The sequence below is a fragment of the Aegilops tauschii genome, chromosome 3 (assembly GCF_002575655.3).
Source record: "Aegilops tauschii subsp. strangulata cultivar AL8/78 chromosome 3, Aet v6.0, whole genome shotgun sequence".
Lineage (NCBI taxonomy): Eukaryota > Viridiplantae > Streptophyta > Magnoliopsida > Poales > Poaceae > Aegilops > Aegilops tauschii.
The window spans coordinates 57,744,538-57,771,267 of NC_053037.3; the positions used below are offsets into that span (position 1 = coordinate 57,744,538).

The following is a 26,730-nucleotide window of genomic DNA, read 5'->3' on the forward strand; positions in this document are numbered from 1 at the left end:
AACTGGGTATAGTAAATAATGCAAAGCCAAAGGTAAACAGGAAATGAATACAAAGAAAAAGATAGTGTAGATTGTGAAAGAGTACCCTTAGATCTTGCATGCTAGGGAATGATTGCTGCAGCCAATCGTTGAGCGATGATGATAGGTGTGGTTCAGTATCAACATTTTGTTGAGCCTCGTTTGATTGAGAGTCCTTTGCTTGAATGTCAGCACCTTGAATTTGGCTTCCTTGTCCACTAGGTGCTTCAGCACCAACTCCCTGCCCACTGGCTGCTTCAGCACCAACTTCCTGTCCCATGAGTTGTGCTGCATAGGGGGTGTTGCACAAACTCCGGATCTAGGAAAACAAAACATGAGGGGAGACAAAAATAAGAAGGCCGCCATAACCTAAATGGAAAAGCAAAGATTGCTACATGCAAATTCAGTGAGCAAAAAACATGGGGGTGTAGCAAAATTACTTGGGTGTGTTTCCCGTAGAAAGGTTGGACAAGAGTGAGCTTGTTCTTGTCAACTTTATCCAACCAATCAAAATCCTTTTGGCAAACAAAGCGTATCCTCGGCACGGATAATCAATGGCATGCTCATTTGGGAGGTCGGGCGGGATATCAATATGATCCATGTATATGATCTGCATGGAATGTAAAAAGGACATTAGCCAACAAAAACATAAATGCGAGCTATAGAAAATGTACAGAAGGTTTGATGCAGCAAAGAAAAAAGATGGAGGTATTTCATAATGTTGCGTTGCATACCGCTAACATGGGAAGGCATGAAGCGATCTGAAACTCTACTGCTTTTTCTGTATTTGCTTGCATCCTCTTCTTCTCTTGAAAGACTCCAACCTCCTCCATCGCTCGTGCCAACAAGTGCTCATCCCAAGCGAATTCATGCACCAAAGACATATCTTCCAGGGAAGCAAGATACTCGAGATTCACCATATTGCCCGTGCCTGGGCACAAAACTGTTGCCAACGCAAGGAGTGCCCAAGTCCTATTTATCATAACCACGTCCTCCTCACTGCAACTAGTGAGCAACTTGACAACATGGGCGATTGGAGCCCTGTTCCCCTCCTTGTAGATGCTGCGAAGATCATGTTCATCACTCTTCTTTAGAAGCTTCACGGGTCTATCACCGGATGGCACGTTGAAAATCCTTTTCACCATAAGCTTGCTGAAGGTGATAGATTTGTTCTTGTGTTTGAACTCAGAGAGTATGTGATTCGTGTTCATCGCAACAAACTCAATGAGCTCATGGGGCACCTTGAAAGACCGGATGTCCAACAAGTCTCCAAACGGTCCCTCCCTTATGATTCTCTGTTTTTCCGGTGATACTTGCTTCCCAATCTCAGCCAGCCTTTTTGAGTTAAACCTTGCTTTAAATCCACATAGATTGTACTTCTTCTTATTCTTCTTCTTAGCCTTCTTACTCCCCTCATTCTCCCCAGAGGTGCCTGCAACATCTACAAAAAGGAAAAATGTATAAGCACACATAAAAAATATACATCCTCAGTTGGACAGTGCTTAATTTAAGCTACTAACACCACTTAAAAATGCTACTAACACCACTGAAAAAAGCTACTAACGACAACATTTTGAACTTATCACAGGCCACGAACATTTTGCATCTAAAAATGTTACATATATGTGGAACAAACAAATCCTAATGGGATCCTAATCCCATCCCAAATCCCTAGCCACCAAAATAACCACCACCCCCGCCCCCTCCCACAACCCTGCGGGAACACCACCCGCCCGCTCCCTCGACCCGCGGGAACACCACCCCATCCCCGTCCGCGCCGGCGCCGGCGGCGGCCCGCAGGAACCTCGCCCCGCACCATAACCCGCCCTAACCCTAAAGCCAATGGGGGAGGGGGAGACAACACAACGATAGGGATAGGACGAGGGGAGAGTTACCATCCGGGGGCGCCATAGATCGCCGGAGAATCGAGATCCGCCTTGGGCCGCCGCCGCCGCTCCTGATCTCCAGCCGCCCGCCGGTCGCCCTGCCTCCTCGAACCAAAATGACCCTCCCGTGCGGTTGCAGCAAAACACGGGAAGGGATAACCCGTGCGTGTTTAAAAAAAATAACGTGTCTGGTAACACGTGGTGCAAACAGCGTCCTTGGATCAAAAGAGATCCAACGCACGGAGCGCGACCGGCCCGAGCGTTCCGCCGGCGCCCCGGCCACCAACACTTTCCTATATGAAAGTGCTTAGCCTGGCCGATGGCCTAGAAAATTGCATTTCATCTTCTTAAAAAATGTACTTCAAAAATTAAACAAATGGTTTTCAGGCTAAAATAAAAGAAGATTATACCTATATTATACTTTAATGAAATAAAATCCAAAGGTCACACTTTTGGGCTTTCTACCAGGTCTGCACACATAGCAGCTCCTTGCAAATTCCAAAAAAGAAGATTGTCACATCTTTATATGGGAAAAGAAAATGTCTCGTCTTTTTTCCTTTTTGTATTTGCGCGAACCTAATCCTACAGTAAATTGCTTAGACCTCAGTGAAATATCAAAACCGCTCTTTCTAAAGTATTGTATGAATCTAATTAATGCGAACGGCAATACAGAACAGGAATAAAGCTATGCAGAAATGAGGCGAATTCGCCCTATCCACAGATTCAAAATCGTGTAAGCCAGCAAACCACGTTTCATATGATCTAGTTAAATGTCCATCAAAATGTGCTTATTTTGTCTACCATCGCTTCAAAACAAACCAAGCCAAATTGAAATAGTTGCAGTATACAAATAGAGACGTCACTGATAACGGTCGTTTAAGGGACACATTTCTTAAAATATGGTAATTCTGCAGCGCAAACGTTCCGTTTCCCATGCATTAATCCCGTGTGACACCGTGTGCATAGTCGCCGGTCTTGGGCAGGAGTACATCCCGAACCAACTCGTCGAAATTGCGGTGGGACGAACCGCCAGGCTTGGCCGCCATGATAGCCTTCTCCTGCCACTCCTCCGCCCTCTTCCTCATCTGCTTGCCCTTCTCCCCGTCCATGAGCTCCGCGATGAGGCCCGTGACGGCATCGCGCTGGACGTTGCTATCGATCTCCATGCCGACGCCCCACTCTTTGCACTGGTACCTGCAGTTGGTCTGCTGGTCGCCGAAGAAGGGCCAGCTGATGACGGGCACGCCGCCGCACATGCTCTCCAGTGTCGAGTTCCAGCCACTGTGCGTCAGGAATGCGCCCACCGCCGGATGGTTCAGCACCTCCTGCTGCGGGCACCAGGAGGCCATGAGCCTGCGCCCCGCCGTCTCCGTCAAGAACTCCGGGGGAAGCACCGCGGAGTCGCCCCTCACGAGGTCGGGGCGAATGACCCACATGAAGTGCTGGCCGCTGTTGGCTAGCCCCCACGCGAACTCCACCAGCTGCTCGCTGGTCATGACGACGATGCTCCCGAAGTTGACGTACACGACGGAGGCGGGCTCCTTGCCTTGGAGCCACTGGAGGCACTCCTCCTGCTCCTTCCACAGGCTAAGGCTACTGATGGTACTGCTCGTGGAGCGCGGCGCGAGCAGACTCAGCGGGCCGACCGTGTACACCTTGGGCTTGCCGTTGCCGTCGCCGAGGAGCGGTTCCATGGCCTCCACCGCCTCGCTCTCTAGGTCGCCGAAGCTGTTGAGGATCACGGCCGTTGCGCCGGCTGCGCGCTCTGTCTCCTTGATGGCGTAACGCACCATGAACTCATCCGGGTCAGTGGTGCGTATGAAGGTCGGGAAGTCCCTGAGCCTCATACTCTTCAGGCCCGGGACGTCTTCCACCGGCATGTCAAGGTATCCATCCGTCAACTGTTCCATATCTACAGCCCATGCATGCACGTAAAGAGATGGTATTATTGCCAGAGCAGATAGGTCCACAGCCAGCCAACAATGTGTGTTCGATCGATATTGGATACATGATACGTGTACGTACCTTTAAGTGGGGCGATGCCGCGGTCAATGAGGAGTCGGTAATGTCGGTACCCGAGGTAGCCGATGGTGCTGGCCGTCCAGAGCTGGACGTAGGGGAGGCCAAGCTCCTTGGCCGCGTCCATGGAGAAGCCCATGATGAGGTCGGAGACGACGCATGTGACGGGAGGGCGGTCCCCCGCCGCGTTGAGCTCGGCGAGGAGGCGGCGGAAGGGCCCGAGGCAGGTCTCCGTGGTGGACTTGCAGAGCGACGGGATGTCCTGGGTGACATCGTCATCTTCGCCGTTGGACGGTGCCTGCATGCCGTCCGGGATGGTGGCGAAGCGGAAGCCCGCGGCGCCGGCCATGGCGGCTGCGCCCCGTGTCCGGACGAGGCGGGCGTGGTTGTACTCGGAGTTGACGAAGGTAACATGGAAGCCGCGGGCGTGGAGCAGCTTGGCCACGTTGAGCATGGGGGCGATGTGGCCCTGCGCCGGGTACGGCAGGCACACGGCGTGGGGCTGGGGTGGCATCTCCGCGGCCATTGATTGATGTTTTTGGTTCCTTCTCCGAAATGGCAAAAGGGCTGTGGGATTCTTATGCCTTTTGTGTAGAACGCCCCTCGATTTGGTTGGTGCAAATCAAATCGTGCTGGATATGGATATGGATACGGATGCGGATGTGGTTTGGCTTGGCATGAGCACCGGATACGGAGTATTTATAAGCTAGCGAGCACGGCCTCGTCGACCAGCAACGCCGAACGCAAACGCCTGTCGTATCAACGACGCAAGCGATTACGTTTCCTCATTGTTCTTGTTTTGGTCCAACTTGAAGGGATGATAGCAGCCGGGCCGTATTTTCTACTGGCGGCAAGTTTACGATCCGCTTCCACGGTGCCGTATTTTTGGTGCTGTTCTTACCCCACAAATCACAGCCACGCAAAAGGGGTATCTATCGTTTACCGTTAAATAAAAGTGATGGAGTTGGTGATGACTCGTTGTAATGGTTGTTTTTTCATCGTTTTGGACAAAATATGAAATAAAATAATACCTCCGTTCCAAATTACTTGTCTTAAATGCAGTATGATTAGCAAAAAAAAAAGAAGAGCAATTAATGATGTATTGTCATATAATCCTCACCTTGTACAAATGAGGAAGAAATAAATAACAAGAGTAATCTTATATACCTTTTTCTTTTGGCCGAGGTCCATCCTTTCCGGCGGCGGTTGCCGGTCATGGGGCCGCAAATCCACCACGGCGGGCAAGGGCTGCGGCCATCGCATCGGCAGTGGAGGGAAGCTGCGGCGGCGGCGGTGGAGGGGGTTTCACCGGCCATTGAGAGGAGGGCGGGAGTTGCTGTGAGCGTCATGGGGCAGTTGCGGCATCGTAGGAGCTTCTCATGGCACGAGGTGGCCGACGGTCGGGCAGGCGGTCCGGTCGTGCACGAGAAACGAAACGGCTGCTGCTGGCGTCGTGGGGGGTCTCGTGATTTTGCGGCAGCTGCCCAAGTGTTGTACATTTGCAGCACTTGGTGCCTCATTTTAGAGGTGCAATTTTTTGTTCAATTTTTTTGTGATTGGGCTGCTGTTGGCGATGATGATCTACAAACGTCTAGTACCCTAAAATAAGGCAGCTATTGGAGATGATCTCATGCTCATAGCAGAATTACCTCCGCTCGTTGTCTGGAGATGTTCTTTTATTCCGTAGCAACACATGTGTTTTAAGGTAGTTTGTCTAGGTGAGCAAGCTTCCGAGGATAACATGACTGAAACTTTTTTCTCCATCGTTCCCTTTCTATTTCGGCATGCTTTCCTCAGGTGTAGTATCCTACTGTACTAGTGTTTTGACCATGCATGCATGGTCGTTGTTGCCAAATGAGCCGGCAGAGTAAACTTAGAGGAACAGATTGGGTTTTGCTGCTGCATGCCTCGATCACTGACGACCAACATACGAACATACACGTCATGTCTATTGGACGACCGGGTCAAACTAGTACTAGTATGTCGTACTCGTTCATCTTTTCTTTTCTTTCTTGCGGCCTTGCGGGGTTTAGGATCTTGAACACTCGCTGTAAGAGCATCTCTAGCCAAACTCCTATTCTTAACTACATGCATGTACACCCTATGTCACGTATGGCCTTTGCTTGGGCCGCTGTCATTGAAGACTTGAACTAATCCACCTATATATACCCCTCTTCAAACGAACACACAATCTCAAGATATTCTAGCCTTCACACAAGTTTCTCTTGGTTTACGGATGTGATCTACAGCAAGTTAGCAGGTATGTTCTATTATGAATCAATTTTTTTGGGGGTGGGGGGGGAGCTAGGAAAGTGTATATCTGAGATGTCATATGCACATTTTTGTAGGTGTGTTATATTGTCAATCAGAATGTTGGGTAATTTTTTGATGCGCAAACGTAGAGATGATGATGAATTGGCTATCATCGAAACTTTGTATGCTAACGATAGAAGCTTGGCCAACCACACACGTATTCATACATCCATCCTTACGGGAGATCGGTACGTGCGAGAAGTTCTAGAAGGTCATGAATTGAGATGCAAACGAGATTTTCGGATGGAGCAGTATATTTTTCGTAACTTGGTCCAGTGCATTCGAGAGAGATGCCATTTAAGAGATACAAATTTTGTCTCAATGGAAGAACAAATAGGCATATTTTTATATGCTGTTTCAAAGAATGCAACCAATCATACACTCCAAGGGCAATTTCAGCATAGTGGTGAGACCATAAGTCGCTATTTCAATATTGTGTTGAACGCCCTCATGATATTGTCAGGAAGTGTAATACAGTTGCCTCCAATTAATGTTCCTTTCAAAGTTGCAAGCAATACAAAATTTATGCCATATTTCAAGGTATTATTCACATTTTAACCCTTCAATGCTATAGCCAAATATAAATACAAAGTTTTCATTGTATCTAATTTTGTTTGTAGGATTGTATTAGAGCAATAGATGGAACACATATTCCAATTAGCATATCTCCAAAAGACCAAGATCCATATCGTAACAGAAAGGGAACATTGTCACAAAATGTTATGGTTGCATGTGATTTTGATAATCGTTTCGTCCATGTCAGCAGCGGATGGGAAGGTTTCGCTTCTGACGCTCGTGTTCTACAAGATGCTCTTGAAAATAATTTCTGTGTCCCCGAAGGAAAGTTTCATTTGGTGGATGCTGGTTATGCGAATACGCCTAATTTCATTGCACCTTATCGTAATGTAAGGTACCATTTGGTGGAGCAGGCTAAATGCAATCAGCGGCTGCAAAATCCTCGAGAGCTATTTAACCTGAGGCATGCACAACTTCGTAATCATGTTGAACGTATAATTGGAGTTCCGAAGAAGTGTTTCCCTATACTAAAGTGTGCATCGCAATACCCCATCGACTCGCAAGCAGAAATTGAGATAGCATGTTGTGCTCTTCATAATTTTATTTGCAGTAATGAGGATTGCTGACCCCGGAGCAGATAGTGTTGCCTTAGGAGAATCCATACTAGCAGCCCTCATAACATCATCAGTATAGCTTCCATTTTCAGGAAGATGGGACATATTCTTGTACCTCTCTTCAGTACCATCAGTTGTCCTTTTGCAATGCTTGCCTTCTGCCATTTTACCTGCATACAAATTAGGTGACTAATAAGTGACATGATAGGAGTAACTTCTTAGTTTTAATCATTGTCAGAAACAAACCTTCATGAATTTCATATAGAACATCATAGTACGGGAATGGTTTGTGCCTCCACTTGCGTTGTTCACTTGATAGCGCCTCCCATTTTTCATCTATAGTCGTTGGAACTTTGTTCTTGGGATCCCAACCAAATCCACTCTTGTCTACAATAGACTTGACGACATTCAGTTCCTTCTTCAGCCTTTGCTCCTTATCTTTCAGCTGTTGAACAGTAAAATTAGCTTCAGGAGGTCTCGCAATTAATCGGTCTTTCATAGCCTGCCATCCTTCCTTTGTCCACCCATTTTGGCCACGGTACTTCCCCACATCTAAGTACTCTTTCATCATTGACACTAGAAAACTTAAGCGACCATTAGTCCATGCTGCTCTGTCCTTTTTTGGCTCTGCAATTGTTTTGTAATTGTTAGTTGAAGATTGGCTTAAAATTATAGCAGGAAAATACGATGCGTCGCCAAGTGAATTATAGCCGGCCTTCAATGGCACGATTAATTTAACCAGGACGTACATCATTGTTCATTAATCAACTAGATTAAAGCAATACAATCTTAGGAGTGTTGCCATCATATTTTTTCCTATACGTGCATGTACTTCCAGTCCGCCAAAATTCTATGTTCGTGTAGTGCGCTGTTGCTACTGCATCGGCTATCTAGCATAGCCTTGTGCGTACGAGTGTCTCTTGACAGACAAATCGATCTACTCCATGAACTACTCAAGACGTGCGCTACTCGCCGGAAATTAATAGGGCATACAAGGACCCGACCTAGAAGCTTGCAAGATCCCTGGAAACTAATCACTACCCTCGTCCCCTCCAACGTTGACATCTACTGCTTGGAAGATCAGAACGGAGTATATTCAATATGCCGCCCCTTGCGGTGCATTCATCAGACTGGACAAATATCTAAGGATAGGCCATAGACGAGCGCATACCTTTTTTCCCTGGTGGTGAGCTTGATTGACTCGTGGCCGAGAGAAGAGATGGGAGATTCGCAGGTGACGCCGGCTGGAAGAAGAAGCACCCGAGAGAACGTACGTGAATCAAACAGAATCGGCTAATAAGCAGGAGATATAATAGAATTGGTTTGCGAGATAATAACAGTCAGAGGAAAAGTAGGAGGCGATCTCATCTGGATATAGACGGCGACGTCAAGGACGCTCCGTTCGGTTTAAAAAAAAAGAGCTCGGGACCTCTTTTTCTGATACAGCAAAAATACCGTGGTTTCTGAGATACTGTGGTTTATAGAACTTCAGTTTTCTGAAGCCAAACGCATCAAAGTTTTCAAAACCATGGTTTTTTTTCTTCCAAAAACCGTAGTATTCTCAGAAAACTTTAAAAAAACCTTGCTGCCAAACGCAGCCTTAGATGCTTTTTGTTTTATTTTATTTTTGAAATCATTATTGGATAATACTTCCTCCGTTCTAAAATAGATGACTCAACTTTGTATTAACTTTAGTATAAAGTTGAGTCATTTATTTTGAAACGGAGGGAGTAGATGCTAAAATATTGCTTTTCACAAAAAGGAAACTTAGTACCACAGCCTGCCTTTGTACTGAGCCATTGCATTCTCGATGCCGATCGAGGCCACAATGAGGTCACCGTCAACGACACACCTCCGTCACGCGCCACCTCCTCCCTCGGTCCAAACTGAGGCCACAACAAGCTCGCCGTCAACCATCGTGTGCCTCCTCCCCTCCATAGTCCGGATCAAGGCCTCGACGGTGTCGACATCGACCTTTTCTTTTGGTTCTTGTTCTCACACTATGCCGAGCACCCGGTTTTTGGCACTCGGCATTATGTCGAGCACTGTGATTTTGGCACTCGGTATACTTCGAGTGCCACATGGTGTCACCGCTTCCGTCGGCTGGTAGTCATGTTGCTTTATTATACTCGGCATACGTTTTGCCGAGCACCCGTGAAATAAGACTCGACATAGCCCACTATGCCGGCCAGTGTTATGCCAGTCGTTTTTGCCGAGTGTGACACTCACCGTACCCTATGCCGAGTACTTTTCAGCCTTTAACAAGCACCCTACGTGCTCGGCATATAATGTTTTTCTGCAGTGAATCTGAAACAAGTGCACTTTTTTGTGTTGGTACACGACAATGTTGTGTTAATCTCACTGAACATGAACCTGTCACACTAGTGTTTAGTTTCTGAACTTTCTGAACCTTCTAAAAATAATGCCAGAGACACGATGTGGTCGTGCTGCGGCTGAGTAGGGCTAGTGTTTATTTTTTCTGTCAATCGTGTAATTGTTGGCCACGATCTCATCCGTGGGATGGCGCGGGTAAAACGGATCGAGCCCGGCTTGTTAGGACCAGAAGAAATAAAGGGAAAAAAGGAAAAGACGCAGACAGTTGCACGTCCCAAAAATCTCTCCGTTCACTGCGTAGGTCTTCTTCCTCTTTCAGTTCCTCTCGTGTGTGTGTGTGTCCACCTCGCGTGCGTGTGTTGATCCAGGGCTGTTTCCAACAGATAAAACCTTGTGATAGTGGTCTGAAACAAAATAAATTTTGTCTAAAAACTGGTAAAAAAGTTGCACGAACTCAAAGCCGCGGTGCACGATGGATCCGTACATGATAAAAAGACCATGCTCACCCTCAAAAAAAGAAAAGAAAAAAAAGACCACGCTCACAAGTTTCTGGACTTAAAGATACAACATCAGAAGAGCTTAACAGTTAAAACAAGAGCGTAACTGAAGTACCTACAAAGCTATTAAGCATATTATTTAGCGCTATAATATTCATAGTTTTAAATCTATAGCGTAACTGAAGTACCTACAAAGCTATTAAACAAGAGCATAGTTTTTGTTTGATTATTTGAGAGATGAACAAGGAGTCTCGTGATAGGAAAGAAGAGCTCTCGCGACCGCGTCGCCCCCGCGGGCGACCGGCCGCGTCCCCGGCACCTCGTCCCCGAGCTCTCCCCCTTCCCTCCCTCCTTGCCGCCGTCGCTGGTGTCCGACGCTGGGCCTGGCCCGGGAGGCGTTGGCGGCGGCGGCCCCTGGCCTTTCCCCTCTCGGGTCGCACTGACGCGGGGCGGTGCGGCGCCGCGGGGTGCTCCTAGGCGACGACGGTCCGGCGCGGCGGCGGGGCTCTCCGGCGTGGTGGCGGGCGATCTACTGGACAGCGGCGCTGCCGTTGGCGGCGGGGCGGCGCGATCCGGCGGCGCCCGCTCGGCCCAGATCTGGGCCCTCCGGGCCCCAATTGGGCCTGGGCGGGCCGACGGCGGGGAGGGTCGTCGGCGTGGCTTCCGGGAGGCAGGGGAGCGACGATGGGCGGGTGGTGGCTGGCTATGACGCCCGGGTAATTAAGCTACAGAAACCCCCTCGTAATGATGCCACATCACCTCGGTTACTATTGTTAAACTCGCGTTGATTAGGAACCGATTCAAATTCAAATTCAAAATCAAGGCAAACAACAAAAGTTTTCAAACATTAAAACTAAAATGTTCGGGTTGTGCCAAATAATGTGTCAGTAATTATGGTGAAGAAACCACACTTCCGGAAGGAATTCAAATACACTAAAATAATTAAAACAGTAGTGAAAAAATTAAAACAAATGCCTATTGAAATTTATGAAATATTAAAACTATTTTATTACGGGTTAAAAATTAGTCTGACAGTAGTTTGTTTATAAATACAAATTTAGGTACTAGTGGTAATTTTTATAAAATTAAAAGTAAAAGAAACTAGAAATAAAACAGAAAAGAAAATAAGAAAAGGAGGAGACAAAACGGTAAACAACAAAATAAAAAGAGGGGGGAAGCCCCAGGCCAACTGGGCTACCCGGCCCAACTCCCACCCTGGCCCGACCGGCACCCCACTCTCCATATCCCCGTATCGGCTGAAACCCTAGCTACCCACGATTCCACTCCCCCCACTCGCCCGCTCCCCCACTTCCCCCGACCCCATCGTCCCTGACAGGCCTGACTCCGTCACCCCTTGCCGTCGCCGACATCGCTCGATGCCCTGATGCCCCGTCCTGGACCTCCTCCTCCCCGTTCTGGATCTGGGCGCCCACGGCGCCCCGACACCGTCGCTGGAGCCACCGCGCCGCCACCTCGCCGGACACCATCGCCTACGTCCACCCCGTCGCCGGACCTCGTCGCCCCGCCGCACGTCGTCCCTGTCCTCCTCCCCGACCCCCGCTGCCCAGTCCCCTACGAACCCCCCGTGAGCTCCGCCGTTCGTCCCCTCCCTTCTTCTCTGATTCGCATCGCCATCGCCCGCCTGTGCCTCGACGCTGCCGAGCCCGGACCTGCTCCGGACGAACCCGTCACCCCTCCCTCACCGCGCCTTCGCCACCGCTGGCCCACTGCTGCGCCCCTCCCCGCTGCTACCTTGCTGCAGCTCGCATACCGGCGCCCCGACCGCGCCCTACCCGCCGAGCCCACGTCCCGCGGCCGAGCCGCCTGGCTCCGCTGCGTGCACGCCGCATGCACACGCGCCCTCGATGTGTGATACGTCTCCAACGTATCTATAATTTTTGATTGCTCCATGCTATATTATCTTCTGTTTTGGACATTATTGGGCTTTATTATACACTTTCATATTATTTTTGGGACTAACCTATTAATCGGAGGCCCGGCCCAGAATTGCTGTTTTTTTGCCTATTTCAGAGTTTCGCAGAAAAAGAATATCAAACGGAGTCCAAACGGAATGAAACATTCGGGAACGTGATTTTCGGAACGAAGGTGATCCAGAGGACTTGGACCCTACGTCAAGACTTCAACCAGGAAGCTACGAGGTAGGGGGCGCGCCTACCCCCTGGGCGCGCCCTCCACCCTAGTGGGCCCCACGTTGCTCCACCGACGTACTCCTTCCTTCTATATATACCTACGTACCCCCAAACAATCAGATACGGAGCCAAAAACCTAATTCCACCGCCGCAACCTTCTGTACCCGTGAGATCCCATCTTGGGGCCTGTTCCAGAGCTCCACCGGAGGGGGCATCGATCACGGAGGGCTTCTACATCAACACCATAGCCTCTCCGATGAAGTGTGAGTAGTTTACCTCAGACCTTGGGGTCCATAGTTATTAGCTAGATGACTTCTTCTCTCTTTTTGGATCTCAATACAATGTTCTCCCCCTCTCTCGTGGAGATCTATTCGATGTAATCTTATTTTGCGGTGTGTTTGTTGAGATCGATGAATTGTGGGTTTATGATCAAGTTTATCTATGAACAATATTTGAATCTTCTGAATTCTTTTATGTATGATTGGTTATCTTTGCAAGTCTCTTCGAATTATTAGTTTGGTTTGGCCTACTAGATTGATCTTTCTTGCAATGGGAGAAGTGCTTAGCTTTGGGTTCAATCTTGCGGTGTCCTTTTCCAGTGACAGTAGGGGCAGCAAGGCACGTATTGTATTGTTGCCATCGAGGATAACAAGATGGGGTTTATATCATATTGCATGAGTTTATCCCTCTACATCATGTCATCTTGCTTAAAGCGTTACTCTGTTCTGATGAACTTAATACTCTAGATGCATGCTGGATAGCGGTCGATGTGTGGAGTAATAGTAGTAGATGCAGGCAGGAGTCGGTCTACTTGTTTCGGACGCGATGCCTATATACATGATCATGCCTAGATATTCTCATAACTATGCTCAATTCTGTCAATTGCTCAACAGAAATTTTTTCACCCACCGTAAATACTTATGCTCTCGAGAGAAGCCACTAGTGAAACCTATGGCCCCGGGTCTATTTTCCATCATATTAATCTTCCAACACTTAGTTATTTCCATTGCCTTTTATTTTACTTTGCATCTTTATCACAAAAATACCAAAAATATTATCTTATCATATCTATCAGATCTCACTCTCGTAAGTGACCGTGTAGGGATTGACAACCCCTTATCGCGTTGGTTGCGAGGATTTATTTGTTTGTGTAGGTGCGAGGGACTCGTGTGTAGCCTCCTACTGGATTGATACCTTGGTTCTCAAAAACGGAGGGAAATACTTACGCTACTTTGCTGCATCACCCTTTCCTGTTCAAGGAAAAACCAACGCAATGCTCAAGAGGTAGCAAGAAGGATTTCTGGCGCCGTTGCCGGGGAGTCTACGCAAAAGTCAACATACCAAGTACCCATCACAAACCCTTATCTCCCGCATTACATTATTTGCCATTTGCCTCTCGTTTTCCTCTCCCCCACTTCACCCTTGCCGTTTTATTCGCCCTCCTTCCATTTGATCTTGTGTTACCATGTGCCTTGTTTTTGCTTGCATCTTCGCTTGCTAAAAGATTATGGATCCTCATCCCCTTGCTAATCTCTTTAAGAGATCCAATTATGATGAACCTATTGCTAGTGAGTTGAGTGCACTAGATTATCTTTATGAGATTTTTCTTGAAATTCGTGAATCCAAAAATGGTGATGAAGTACTTTATGAAGAGATTCATGATAGATCCTTGAATAAAAAGCATGATTGCAATGATTTTACTATAAGTTATCTTGATGTCAATTGTGCTAATAATATGCAAAACCCTAAGCTTGGGGATGCTAGTTTTGTTATGTCTACTACTTGTTGCAATGATCATGCTTGGGGTGATTCTTCTTACAATCTTGAAAATTTATTTAAGCCCCATGATGAATATGAGATTGATAATAGTGTTTGCAATAATATTGAAAGTGGGTTTGGAATAGTGTCAACTTTAGATCCCACATATTTTGAGAATGTTCAATCTTTTGGTATTTTTGATAAAAATGGGTTTGGAGAGGTCATGACTTTAGTTAATGTTATTCCCACTATTTTGGAAGAGTGTCAACTTTGCATGCATGTGGATCATGTCGAGAAAAATTTATGTGATAGCTATATTATTGAATTTGAACACGATCCCACATGTAATTATTATGAGAGAGGAAAATATGGTTGGAGAAATTTTCATGTTACTAAATTACCTCTCGTTATGTTGAGATTACTATTGTTTCTCACTTCTTCCTTGCATATGCTAGTTTTTGCTTGCTATGATAATTTGTTTGCCTATAAGATGCCTATGCATAGGAAGTATGTTAGACTTATATGTGTTTTTCATATGCTTTATGATGCTCTCTTTGTGCTTCAATTCTTGTCTTTCATGTGAGCATCATCGAAATTATCAATGCCTAGCTAGGGGCGTTAAACGATAGCGCTTGTTGGGAGGCAACCCAATTTTATTTTTAGTTTTTTGCTTTTTTATTCTGTTTAGGAATAAATCTTTGATCTAGCCTCTGGTTAGATGTGTTTTTATATTTTAATTAGTGTTAGTGCCGAGTTAAACCTATAGGATCTTCTTGGATGATAGTTATTTGATCTTGCAGAAAATTCCAGAAACTTTCTGTTCACGAAAATAATTGTTAAAAATCACCAGAACGTGATAAAATATTCATTCCAATTGCTGCTGATCAATAAAAAAATTGTCTAGGTCTTCCTATTTTGGCTGATTTTTTGGAGTTCCAGAAGTTTGCGTTAGTTACAGATTACTACAGACTGTTCTGTTTTTGGCAGATTCTATTTTTCGTGTGTTGTTTGCCTATTTTGATGAATCTATGGCTAGTAAAATAGTTTATAAACCATAGAGAAGTTGGAATACAGTAGTTTTAACTACAATAAAATAAATAATGAGTTCATTACAGTACCTTGAAGTGGTCTTTTGTTTTCTTTCGCTAACGTAGCTCACGAGATTTTCTGCTGAGTTTTGTGTTGTGAAGTTTTCAAGTTTTGGGTGAAAATTTTGATGGATTATGGAACAAGGAGTGGCAAGAGCCTAAGCTTGGGGATGCCCATGGCACCCCCAAGATAATCTAAGGACACCTAAAAGCCAAAGCTTGGGGATGCCCCGGAAGGCATCCCCTCTTTCGTCTACTTCCATCGGTAACTTTACTTGGAGCTATATTTTTATTCACCACATGATGTGTGTTTTGCTTGGAGCGTCTTGTATGATTTGAGTCCTTGCTTTTTAGTTTACCATAATCATATTTTCTGTACACACCTTTTGAGAGAGACACACATGATTCGGAAATTATTAGAATACTCCATGTGCTTCACTTATATCTTTTGAGTTATATAGTTTTTGCTCTAGTACTTCACGTATATCTTTTAGAGCACGGTGGTGGATTTGTTTTATAGAAACTATTGATCTCTCATGCTTCACTTAGATTATTTTGAGAGTCTTAAATAGCATGGTAATTTTCTTAAATAATCCTAATATGCTAGGTATTCAAGAATAGTAAAAACTTTCTTATGAGTGTTTTGAATACTAAGAGAAGTTTGATGCTTGATGATTGTTTTGAGACATGGAGGTAGTGATATTAAAGTTGTGCTAGTTGAGTAGATGTGAATTTGAGAAATACTTGTGTTGAAGTTTGCAAGTCCCGTAGCATGCACGTATGGTAAACATTATGTAACAAATTTGAAACATGAGGTGTTCTTTGATTGTCCTCCTTATGAGTGGCGGTCGGGGACGAGCGATGATATTTTCCTACCAATCTATCCCCCTAGGAGCATGCGCGTAGTGCTTGGGTTTTGATGACTTGTAGATTTTTGCAATAAGTATGTGAGTTCTTTATGACTAATGTTGAGTCCATGGATTATACACACTCTCACCTTTCCATCAATGCTAGCCTCTTCAGTACCATGCATTGCCCTTTCTCACATTGAGAGTTGGTGCAAACTTCGCCGGTGCATCCAAACCCCGTGATATGATATGCTCTTTCACACATAAACCTCCTTATATCTTCCTCAAAACAGCCACCATAGCTACCTATTATGGCATTTCCATAGCCATTCCGAGATATATTGTCATGCAACTTTCCACCGTTCCGTTTATCATGACACGTTCATCATAGTCATATTGCTTTGCATGATCATGTAGTTGACATAGTATTTGTGGCAAAGCCACTGTTCATAATTCTTTCATACATGTCATTCTTGGTTCATTGCATATCCCGGTACACCGCCGGAGGCATTCATATAGAGTCAAACTTTGTTCTAGTATCGAGTTGTAATCATTGAGTTGTAAATAAATAGAAGTGTGATGATCATCATTTTCTAGAGCATTGTCCCAAGTGAGGAATAAAAAAAAGAAAAAAAAGAGAGAGAAAGGCCATAAAAAAAGAGAAGGCCTAAAAAAATGAGAGAAAAAGAGAGAAGGGACAATGTTACTATCCTTTTACCACACTTGTGCTTCAAAGTAGCACTATAATCTTCATGATAGAGAGTCTCTTATTTTGTCACTTTCATATACTAGTGGGAATTTTTCATTATAGAACTTGGCTTGTATATTCCAACAATGGGCCTCCTCAAGTGCCCTAGGTCTTCGTGAGCAAGCAAGTTGGATGCACACCCACTTAGTTTCTTTTGTTGAGCTTTCATATATTTTTAGCTCTCACTACTGGAATTAGCTAATTTGCCGTCAGCCAAGTCTTTGCCGTCCTCTGGCTGACGGCAAAGAAGGTCTTTGCCGTCCGCTTACAGAGAACGGACGGCAATGAACTGGCTGATGGCAAAGAACGGTCTTTGCCATCAGCCTACTCTTTGCCGTCAGCTAGCAAACGGCAAAGAGAGTGGTGGTCCCCACTAACGAGCTGATTAAAATAAACTTAACGGCCCCCCACTTTGCCGTCAGTTAGTGGACGGGAAAGAAAAAAAAGCTGACGGCAAAGGTTTGGCGGACGGCAAAGAACTAACCTAACTAACGGCGAGACCCACCCCGCCCTGGATCCATCTCTCTGTTTCTCTCCCTCTCTCCTCCCCGAGCCACCACGCCGCCGCCCCCGCCGCCCGCCGCCGCCCCCACCACCCGCCCCCACCCCCGCCCCGTGCCGCCGCCCCCGCCACCCGCCGCCACCCCCACCAGCCGCCCCCACCACCTGCCGCCGCCCCCGCCACCCACCAGCCGCCCCGCCACCCGCCGCCACCCCCGCCACCCGCCGCCCCCGCCACCCGCCGCCCCCGCCACCTGCAGCTGCCCCCACCCCGTGCCGTCGCCCCACCACCCCGCCGCCCCGGTGCCCCACCACCCCGGCGTCACCGCCGCCCCGCCACCCGCCACCGCGGCCCCATCGCCCCCGCGTCCCTGCCGGCTCGGGGCCGCCGCTCATCGCCCCTCCCCCCTGATGAGCTCCACCGCCCCTCCCCCATGATGCTCCACCGCCCCGGCCGGAGCCCTGCGGCCCCCGTCGCCACCGCCACCCTTCCGTTGCGAAGCCCCGGCCCCCGTCGGGTCCGGTGAGTTATTTTTCTTTTTTTTGCTGTTTAATTGTTAGTGTTAGGTTTAGTGCTAGATATATATGTGTTAGTGTTAGATTTAGTGCATGGGTTTTAGATAATTAGTCATATAATTAAAAGAAGTAGAAAAAAGATGAAAAAAGAAGAAGAAGAATAGAAGAATATGTAGAAGGGGAAGAAGAAGAAGAAGATGAAGAGGAGGAGGGGAGAAGAAGAAGTAGAAGAAGAAGAAAGTGTAGGAGAAGAAGAGGAGGGGAGAAGAAGAAGAAGAAAGTGTAGGAGAAGAAGAGGAGGGGAGAAGAAGAAGAAGAAAGTGTAGGAGAAGAAGAGGAGGGGAGAAGAAGAAGAAGAAGAAGAAGAAGAAGAAGAAGAAGAAGAAGAAGAAGAAGAAGAAGAAAAGAAGAATATGTAGAAGGTGCTCTTTGGCCTTCCAGAGGCCGGCGGGGTCATATATTTGTGAATTATGAGTTAGGTCGTATATTTTTCGATTTTGTATGCAAAACATCATACATATTTGTGTTTATCGGGTGGATTCAAATGTGCAGTTGTTTCGTCGCTGCGAGGGTGTGGTGTTTGACGACCTCCCCGTGCGTTCGACGAGCTCCGCCCCTGCGTTCGTTGGTGAGCACAAATGACATCTCCTCCTCCCCCTTCATTTGCTCTTTTCCGGTCTTCATGCCGATGAAACTTGCTAGCTATAGGTGTCAATCATTAGTATGCATAACCACTATGTGTCTCCCGTTCGAAAGGGTTACATCTATAAATATGCATGCATTTGCATATTTATAACCGTGATTCTTTCGAATTGTCCAACGCTATCCATGGACAGCCCGAGTATGTGTAGATTGGGTTCGTTTTCCCATATGCTTTGCTCCGGATCCGACGCATAAATTTCATCAGTGTCTCCCCTATTGTTCTCCGGGTACACATCCTCTCTGTTTATTGCAGAGACGTGTATCAGCAGAACAGCGGGGAGGTGCTGCCGAAATTCGTCGGATCTGAAGCATAGCATGGGAAAAGGAACCCAATCTACACATACTCGGGTGGGATTTGGACCTATCATTACCTATTAGAGTGTAGGTTGCATGGACGTAATAAAATTGACAAACTAGATCAACTGATGAATACATACATGGTGAATTATATATATATATATATATATATATATATATATGTTGTGTGTCTAGTAGCTCTGAAAGTCAAGATGAGTGATCGTGCGTGGATGTACACCGGTCACACTGGTCAGAACAAATGGAGCACTGAATGGTTCACAAAAACCAAGGCGTTTGTGCAAGCCGCATTTGCAAATGGCCAGAGGAAAACCTGGTACCCCTGTTCCCGGTGCGACAATTGGGAAAAGAGGACAGAGGCTGAAATGGGCGAACACCTGCAGAAGAGTGGTTTTACGCCCAATTATACGGTGTGGACATTTCATGGTGAGTCTGCCCAACGTGACCGAGCTGAGGTGGTTCGTCGTCGCACCGACGAGCATGGTACCGGGATGGAAAACATGGTGCAATACTTGGATGATGCTCAGGATTCGGACGAGGAGATGGAGGAATCTGCAAAGGCCTTCAATGAAATGTTGGAGTCTTCAAAACGTCCGCTCCACGAGCACACTGAGCTTTGTCAGTTGGATGCCATCTCACAAGTAATGGCTCTGAAGGCTCAGTTCAACTTGGGCAGAGAATGCTATGACGCCATTATGACAGTATTTGGACGCTTTCTACCCAAAGGCCATGTAATGCCTGCAAACCTGTACCAGTCGGACAAAATCCTCCGTGCACTGAAGATGCCCTATGAGAAGATACATGCATGTGAGAAAGGATATTCCTTATTTAGGCTTGAATATGCGGACTTGAACTATTGTCCCATTTGCAAGTCTTCCAGGTATGTTGTGGTAGACAACGGTATGGGTGAGAAGACGCAGACCAAAATCCCCGTTACTGTTCTTCGGTATATGCTAATCGTACCAAGACTTCAACGTCTTGTCATGGTTGGAGAGACGGCCAGACAGATGACATGGCACAAAACGGGCAAAAGAACCGAACTAGATGCAGATGGGAATCTGATGATGGTACACACATCGGATGGTGTTGCGTGGAAGAAGTTTGATGAATTACATGATGACAAAGCGGCAGATCCGAGGCATCCTCGAGTCAGCGTCAGCACGGATGGGTTTAGTGTGTTTGGTCTGACGGCAACCCAATACAGTTGTTGGCCCGTATTTGTCTTTCCACTTAATCTCCCCCCGGATAGATTATGCAAAGAAAGAACATTTTCCTGACGTTGATAATTCCAGGGTCCAACTATCTGGGGAAAATATGAATGTGTACATGCAGCCGCTTAAGGACGAATTGCAAGAAGCCTGGGATAATGGGTTCAAGACATACGACGCCTATAGCAAACGGAACTTCATAATGCATGTCTGGTACATGTACTCGACGCATGACTTGCCGGCGTACGCGCTATTCATTGGCTGGTGTGTGCATGGAAGGTTCCCGTGCCCCACATGCAAGGGAGCTCTTGAGTTTCGTTGGCTTCAGGCCGGTCGCAAGTTTTCTTGCTTCGACATGCATAGACAGTTCATGGATCCTCGCCATAAGTTCAGGAAAGACAAGAAGAACTTCATCAGAGGTAGAGTTGTCAAAAGCTCTGCACCACCTGCGTTGACAGGCCAACAGACCCTGGATCAGATAAACGCTCTCGAGCCAGAACCAGAGCGTCCAGGGTACTTCAAGGGGTATAATTCTAAACACACCTGGACTCACAAGACATGCTTATGGGATCTGCCTTACTTCAAAGACCTCCTTTGCCCACACAACATCGATGTGATGCACACTGAGAAGAATATCGCCGAGGCACTTTTTGGTACATTGTTCGGCATAGATGGGAAGTCGAAGGATAATACTAAGGCTAGAGTCGATCTGGAGGCGCTATGTGATAGGCCGTTACAAAACATGAAAGAACCGAAAGGAAAGCAGAACTGGACGAAGCCAAAGGCATGGTTCAATCTTGGAAGGCCAGCTATGAGGGAAATTATCTTGTGGGTGCAACAACAGTTGATGTTCCCCGATGGTATGCAGCGAATCTAAAGAGGGGAGCGAATCTTGATAAATTGAAGATATTTGGTCTAAAGAGTCATGATTGGCACATATGGATTGAGCGGGTAATGCCGGTGATGTTGCGTGGCTTCATCCCTGAGGATGAATGGCTTGTACTGGCAGAACTCAGCTATTTCTTCCGTGTTCTTTGTGTGAAAGAACTATTGCCTGGCGTGCTAGAAGAAATGGAAGAGTTGGCGCCGGAGTTGATCTGCAAGTTAGAGAAGATCTTTCCACTGGGCTTCTTTAATCCAATGCAGCATTTGATTTTGCATCTCCCGACAGAGGCAAGATTGGGGGGGGCGTGCAAAATCGTTGGTGCTACCCAACTGAGAGGAAGCAGAAGACGCTTCGACAAAAATGTAAAAATAAACGTAGAATTGAAGCATCGATGGGTGAGGCATTCATCACCGAGGAGGCGGCAAACTTCGTGACAGCACACTACGAAGCCAAAATCATCATTTGCATAATCCGAAGCCTCGGTACAATGCTGACGAACCTCAAAAGGGTGGATCCAACCTCAGCCTATTCAAAGGGAATCTCGCACCAGCCAGTGGTTCGAAACTAGTATCTTTGGATAACGAAGAATGGCGGACCATTACGTTGTATATCTTCAACAACCTGACAGAAGTGCGGCCGTACATCGAGTAAGTTCTCGGTACATTGTTTTGCAACTTCTATTTCCTTTGAACTGCTCTTATTCCTCGATATTTCATACAGTCGATACGTTGCCATATTCTTGTATGGAGCGGTAATCCAAAAGGATTCCGTCAAAGAGTATGAGCTTCTCGCAAAGCAAGGAGGCGGCTATCCCGGTTTCATCTCTTGGTTCAAACAAACGGTAATTTCTATTAGACCATTTCATTTCATTCGCTAATTTGTGCCTAATGCAACAATCCTTTCGTATTAAACTTGTAGGCTAATTCAGAGTCTATGGACGCCGAATTGAGACAAGTCGCTAATGGTTTTGACTATAAGGTCCGTTCATTTGACAAATACGACATCAACGGGTATCGCTTTCATACCTATGGCAAAGAGTTATCTATGGCCGACCAAAAGTCTACAAATTGTTGTGTATCTGCTATTGGCGAAGGAGGTACCGAGTATTATGGGAGAATTGAAGCAATTTATGAACTTCTATTCTATGGTGAAAACCCACCGAATGTCGTACTCTTCAAATGTTACTGGTTTCAGCCGAAGGAGACTAGAAGGACTCATGAACATATAGGGATAGTTGAAATCAAACAAAGCACCCATTTAGATGTTCGTGATATATTACGACTCAACAGGCGACCCAAGTATTCTATCTACCGTGGGCCTGCCAAACTAATCCAAATCTGAAAGGTTGGGGTGTCGTTTATGAAGTGCCGCCACGTGCTAGACTATCTCCCCCAAAGGAAGAGGATTATGAACCTCACATTAACCCAGACACATATGAAGGAGAATTCTTCCAAGAGACACGTCTTTCCAAAAAACGTTTCAAGAACCGTTATACTTCACCCCAAAACATTGAAGTAGACAGCGACAGTGAATCCGGCATCACCCCAGAGGAGGAACAAGAAGAGCCGGAACAAGAAGAGGTTACTGCTACGGATGACCTGTCAATGCTTGACCGATTACGTCAAGGTGGTCTTCCACATTTTGATGCCGCTGAACCCTATGACCACGTCATTGATGATAGTGATGATGATGATTATGCATTTATTGATGATAGTGATTGAGATTATTAGTAGCCCGCTCCTACACCTCCATGATCACGGTAAGTTTCTCTAGTGTTTTGCTTAACAAATGCATAAAGACCTAGACTTAGCTTTATTTCCTCCAAAATGACTTAACAAGCTTACTGACCTCCAAAACCATCCATTTTACCTAAGTTAGCTCTAAAACAATCTATACTGAGCTTTGTTTCCTCCAAAATGACATGTACTTAGCTTACTTCTGTCAAAAATGGCATAATTAGCTTAGTTAGCTCATAAACGGTCCATTTTACCCAAGTTAGCTCTAAAATGACCATTTTACCTAGGTTAGCTCCAAAATGACCCATCTTACCTAGGTTAGCTCTAAAATGATGCATTTTACCTCAGTTAGCTCATAAACGATCCATTTCACCTAGGTTAGCTCATAAACGATCCATTTCACCTAGGTTAGCTTATAAACGATCCATTTCAACTAAGTTAGCTCAGAAACGATCCATTTCACCTTAGTTAGCTCATGAACGATCCATTTCACCTTAGTTAGCTCATAAACGATCCATTTCATCTTAGTTAGCTCATAAACGATCCATTTCACCTAAGTTAGCTCATAAATGACCCATTTCACCTAAGTTAGCTCATAAATGATCCATTCCACCTAAGTTAGCTCATAAATGACATATACTTTTTCTTCTATTCTTCTTCTTCTAGTCACCTTTTTCTAACTTTCTTATTTGCCATTTTGCAGATCTCATTCACTTCACGGAAGCTAGCTTGCTATGACGGAGTGCTTGTTTTTTCTTTCATTCTCTTCTAGTATTCTTAGCTTGCTATGATGGATCAATGTGTATGTGCAACTTGCTATGTATGAATGGATGGAACTATATATGTATGTACGATGAAACTTATGTGCTGGATATGTCATATGTTTGCTGTGAAATAACCCTGTGAAATATATCTATATATGTCATATATATTTGCTGTGAAAATTGTTGGATTTAAAAAAACAGAAAAAAGAGTCAATGCAGGCTCTTTGCCGTCAGCCACCAACGGCAATGGGCTCTTTGCCGTCCGCGACAGACGGCAAAGAAGCCACGTGACAGCCAACTGTGCTTCCTGGGAGCTGACCCATTTGGCCAGTTTGCCTACAATGGCGGACGACAAAGCCTTTGGCTACAGCGGTGGACGGCAAAGACTTGGTGGGTAGTGACGTCCAACTGACGTCATTAGGTGAACGGCAAAGGCCTGATGCTATTTGCCGTCAGCCGCGGACGGCAAATACTGCCGTTAGCCACCTAACGGCCTAACGGCGAATTTATTGCCGTCGGCTTACTTTTCCATCAGCCGCTGATGGCAAAGGCCCCTTTGCCGTCCGCTTCAGAAAGCAGACGGCAAAGAAGCTCTTTACCGATCCTTTCTTTGCTGGTGCATTTTGCCGTCCGCCGTCCATGCCTTTGCCGTCCGCCTTGGCGGACGGCAAATTAGCTGATTCCTGTAGTGTCTAGTGCATCCGTTGCATGGCAATCCCTACTCCTTGCATTAACTTCAATCGATGGGCATCTCCATAGCTCATTGATTAGCCTCGTTGATGTGAGACTTTCTCCTTTTTTGTCTTCTCCACATAACCCCCATCATTATTTTTTTAGGGGACGCGTCACTTAGTAGGCCCACAAGTGTGTGGCAGAGAATTTATATCCCATTTGCGTTTTGTAAAAATGTACATCCCATTTTTGAATTCTAATAGAATTTACAACAGCCCATTTACAGTTTGTTAAAAGTACAGCCCATTTTCTAGCTAGGACAACGATTAATAATTCCAACCAACCGTTGAAGACAGAATTCAATAAAATTTCCCACATTTTGATGGGATCCGAAATATTTTTATTTCAGAAATTTCTAGTCAGATTAAATATAAATTTGTATTACGTAAAAATCCAACGAAACATTGCGCGCGCAACAATGAAAATTTAAGATTCTCAAAATCCATAAATAATATTTTATAAACTAATTTCGTGTTTGGTGCATTTTTTTATAGTTACTGCCCAGTTTTTATAATTACATCCCATCTATTATTTTTTAAAGCCCATTTTCCTGTTAAGCCTAATGCATCCCTCCTAGGAAAGATTTGCAGCCCAGCGGGGCGGAGAATAACAAGTTGACCTTGCCTGGGTATTCCTCAAAAAGACGTATAGCTGGGCTAGCCATTTTCATCTTGAAAAAATTAGTATCTAGGCTGGATATCTGGCCTGGGCTAGACGGGCCATAGCCCGCCCAGTTAATACCCTGCCCTCCTTTGAACAACAACGAAATCATCGCCAAGAAAAACTCTGTAGTGCTCACGCCTCAAAAACACAAATACTGCTCGAGCTGCTTGGTCCCAGCTGTCGGCCGCACCTTGTGCAATTTTCTCATTTATATTGACTACATAGGTTGACAATGGTGTGGGACCGTGATGTCAGGAAACCAGGAGAAAGCAAAAAAAATATAGTTGTACATAATAAGGAGGCACTTGCGTACGTACAGCTATGGCCCTAGTGGGTCCCTAGTGTCATCCAGTCAAAATAAAGTCAGCTCCTGAATCCTCATGTTCGTTGACGATGTTAACAATGCTCGGTGCCACGACGAGCGCAACAACTCGAAGGACAACGGAGAGAGCCTCGCGGACCCTACGGATGGTCTGATACAGCGCCCGCTGCTCATTCAGGAAGCCAGGAGCATCGGACACCTATGAGCACCTTCGAGAAACTGAGACGGCATGAAATGGTAAGGCCGCGCTTGGGAGCTCTGGTTTATTTCAAACCTGTATTAACATACAAGTGTAATTTACTCGTCATCGGAAACAACGCGTAAAATATAGGCGTAATGAAACCGAGGGCCCGAGGTCTGTAAGTAAAACCGGCGGGTTACGCGTGTAATTTGAGAGACTAGCGTATATTTTATGAGCACTGCTATATGGACGACATTACCAGACGATACATGCACGATGTGCGTATCATGCCATCCATGGGCAAGGCTGAAACAGCAGCTAACGGCTGGATTAGCAATCGTCCGAGTGTCGTTCAGCGTTTTTATCGTGTGTGAAGTACTTCCGATATTTTACTAGTCGAAATCGACCAACCAAGCGCCTTCGCCCGAGACCATCTGCTTTAATTTACAAGCATCAGTTTTACAAGCGGTTTTGGTTGAAAAACGACGATCCAATCACGGCCTAATATCATGAGTTGGTCGGAAGATCATATGGTTTCACGTCTAACCTACCCAACTTGTCGTATAGGCTATGAATGAAACATCAGACGATGAACTTCTTAAGCACGGAAACAACAGAAGAGGATGATCTCCTTAACAAGCAAATCACTGGCATTAGATCGACATGCAAAACAATACGAAGCATTATTCTCAGCAGGCACGGTGAACAGCTCGTGATGCCGCATGCCACAACATTCCAAGCTCAACTTTGCAATCAAACACAAGGCCTGGCATTACATAGACAACATTCAGAACAAACTCTTAACACAGGAATATCTCAGCAGAGTAACTATTTACTTCTAAACTGAACACAGGAATAGGAAAAAACACTCGACGCTGCTCACAGCAAGGGCGTCCCACTCAAAAATATCAAATGCATGTCTTCTGGCTAACATCAATGAGCAAATTTTGACAAGGTTTTCCAATTCCAATATATTAAACTAACGTCTTCTTGCTAACATCAATGATTAAACTTTGACAAGCTTTTCCCATTCAAAATATGTAATGCCTATGATCGTGGAGTCCTGTCGTAGTTTCTTGTACTTGTTTGGGCACTTTTTGCCCAGGGCACTCCACGTGTTGTTAAATTGCCAATGGTCTCTGCAGACTAGTCATGTCACCGGTGTCTAATAATACTCTGGAAAGCTTCTCGGTCATTCCTTCTGTAATGTAGCCCAAACAGTGATTGCTTCTTTCTGCAAAGTGGAACGACCAACTGGACCCAGTAATGCAGCAGTTTGCCTTGGACACATTGGCTCCTTTTGTGCAGTTCAACTAAAATCGAAGTCGGAATAAAACCGAGCTTTAATTTTGATATCCCTGTAAGCAACAATAGGTATAAGGGAAACAATTACTGAGAAATAACGGTTGATGACT

At 45.9% G+C, this 26,730-nt stretch overlaps 2 protein-coding genes across 2 annotated transcripts; one reads left to right on the forward strand and one right to left on the reverse strand.

Annotated features, from left to right (window-relative positions):
* Positions 1 to 2,662: 2,662 nt before the first annotated feature.
* Positions 2,663 to 4,597, reverse strand: LOC109739171 (7-deoxyloganetin glucosyltransferase). Its single transcript, XM_020298257.4, has 2 exons — positions 3,930 to 4,597; positions 2,663 to 3,816 (listed from the first exon to the last, which is right to left on the reverse strand). Exons 1-2 carry the CDS (start codon positions 4,447 to 4,449, stop codon positions 2,843 to 2,845), a joined length of 1,494 nt encoding a protein of 497 aa, XP_020153846.1. The 5' UTR covers positions 4,450 to 4,597; the 3' UTR covers positions 2,663 to 2,842.
* Positions 4,598 to 6,285: 1,688 nt separating this feature from the next.
* LOC141042705 (uncharacterized) lies at positions 6,286 to 7,378 on the forward strand. Its single transcript, XM_073511583.1, has 2 exons — positions 6,286 to 6,776; positions 6,857 to 7,378. Exons 1-2 carry the CDS (start codon positions 6,294 to 6,296, stop codon positions 7,376 to 7,378), a joined length of 1,005 nt encoding a protein of 334 aa, XP_073367684.1. The 5' UTR covers positions 6,286 to 6,293.
* Positions 7,379 to 26,730: the final 19,352 nt, after the last annotated feature.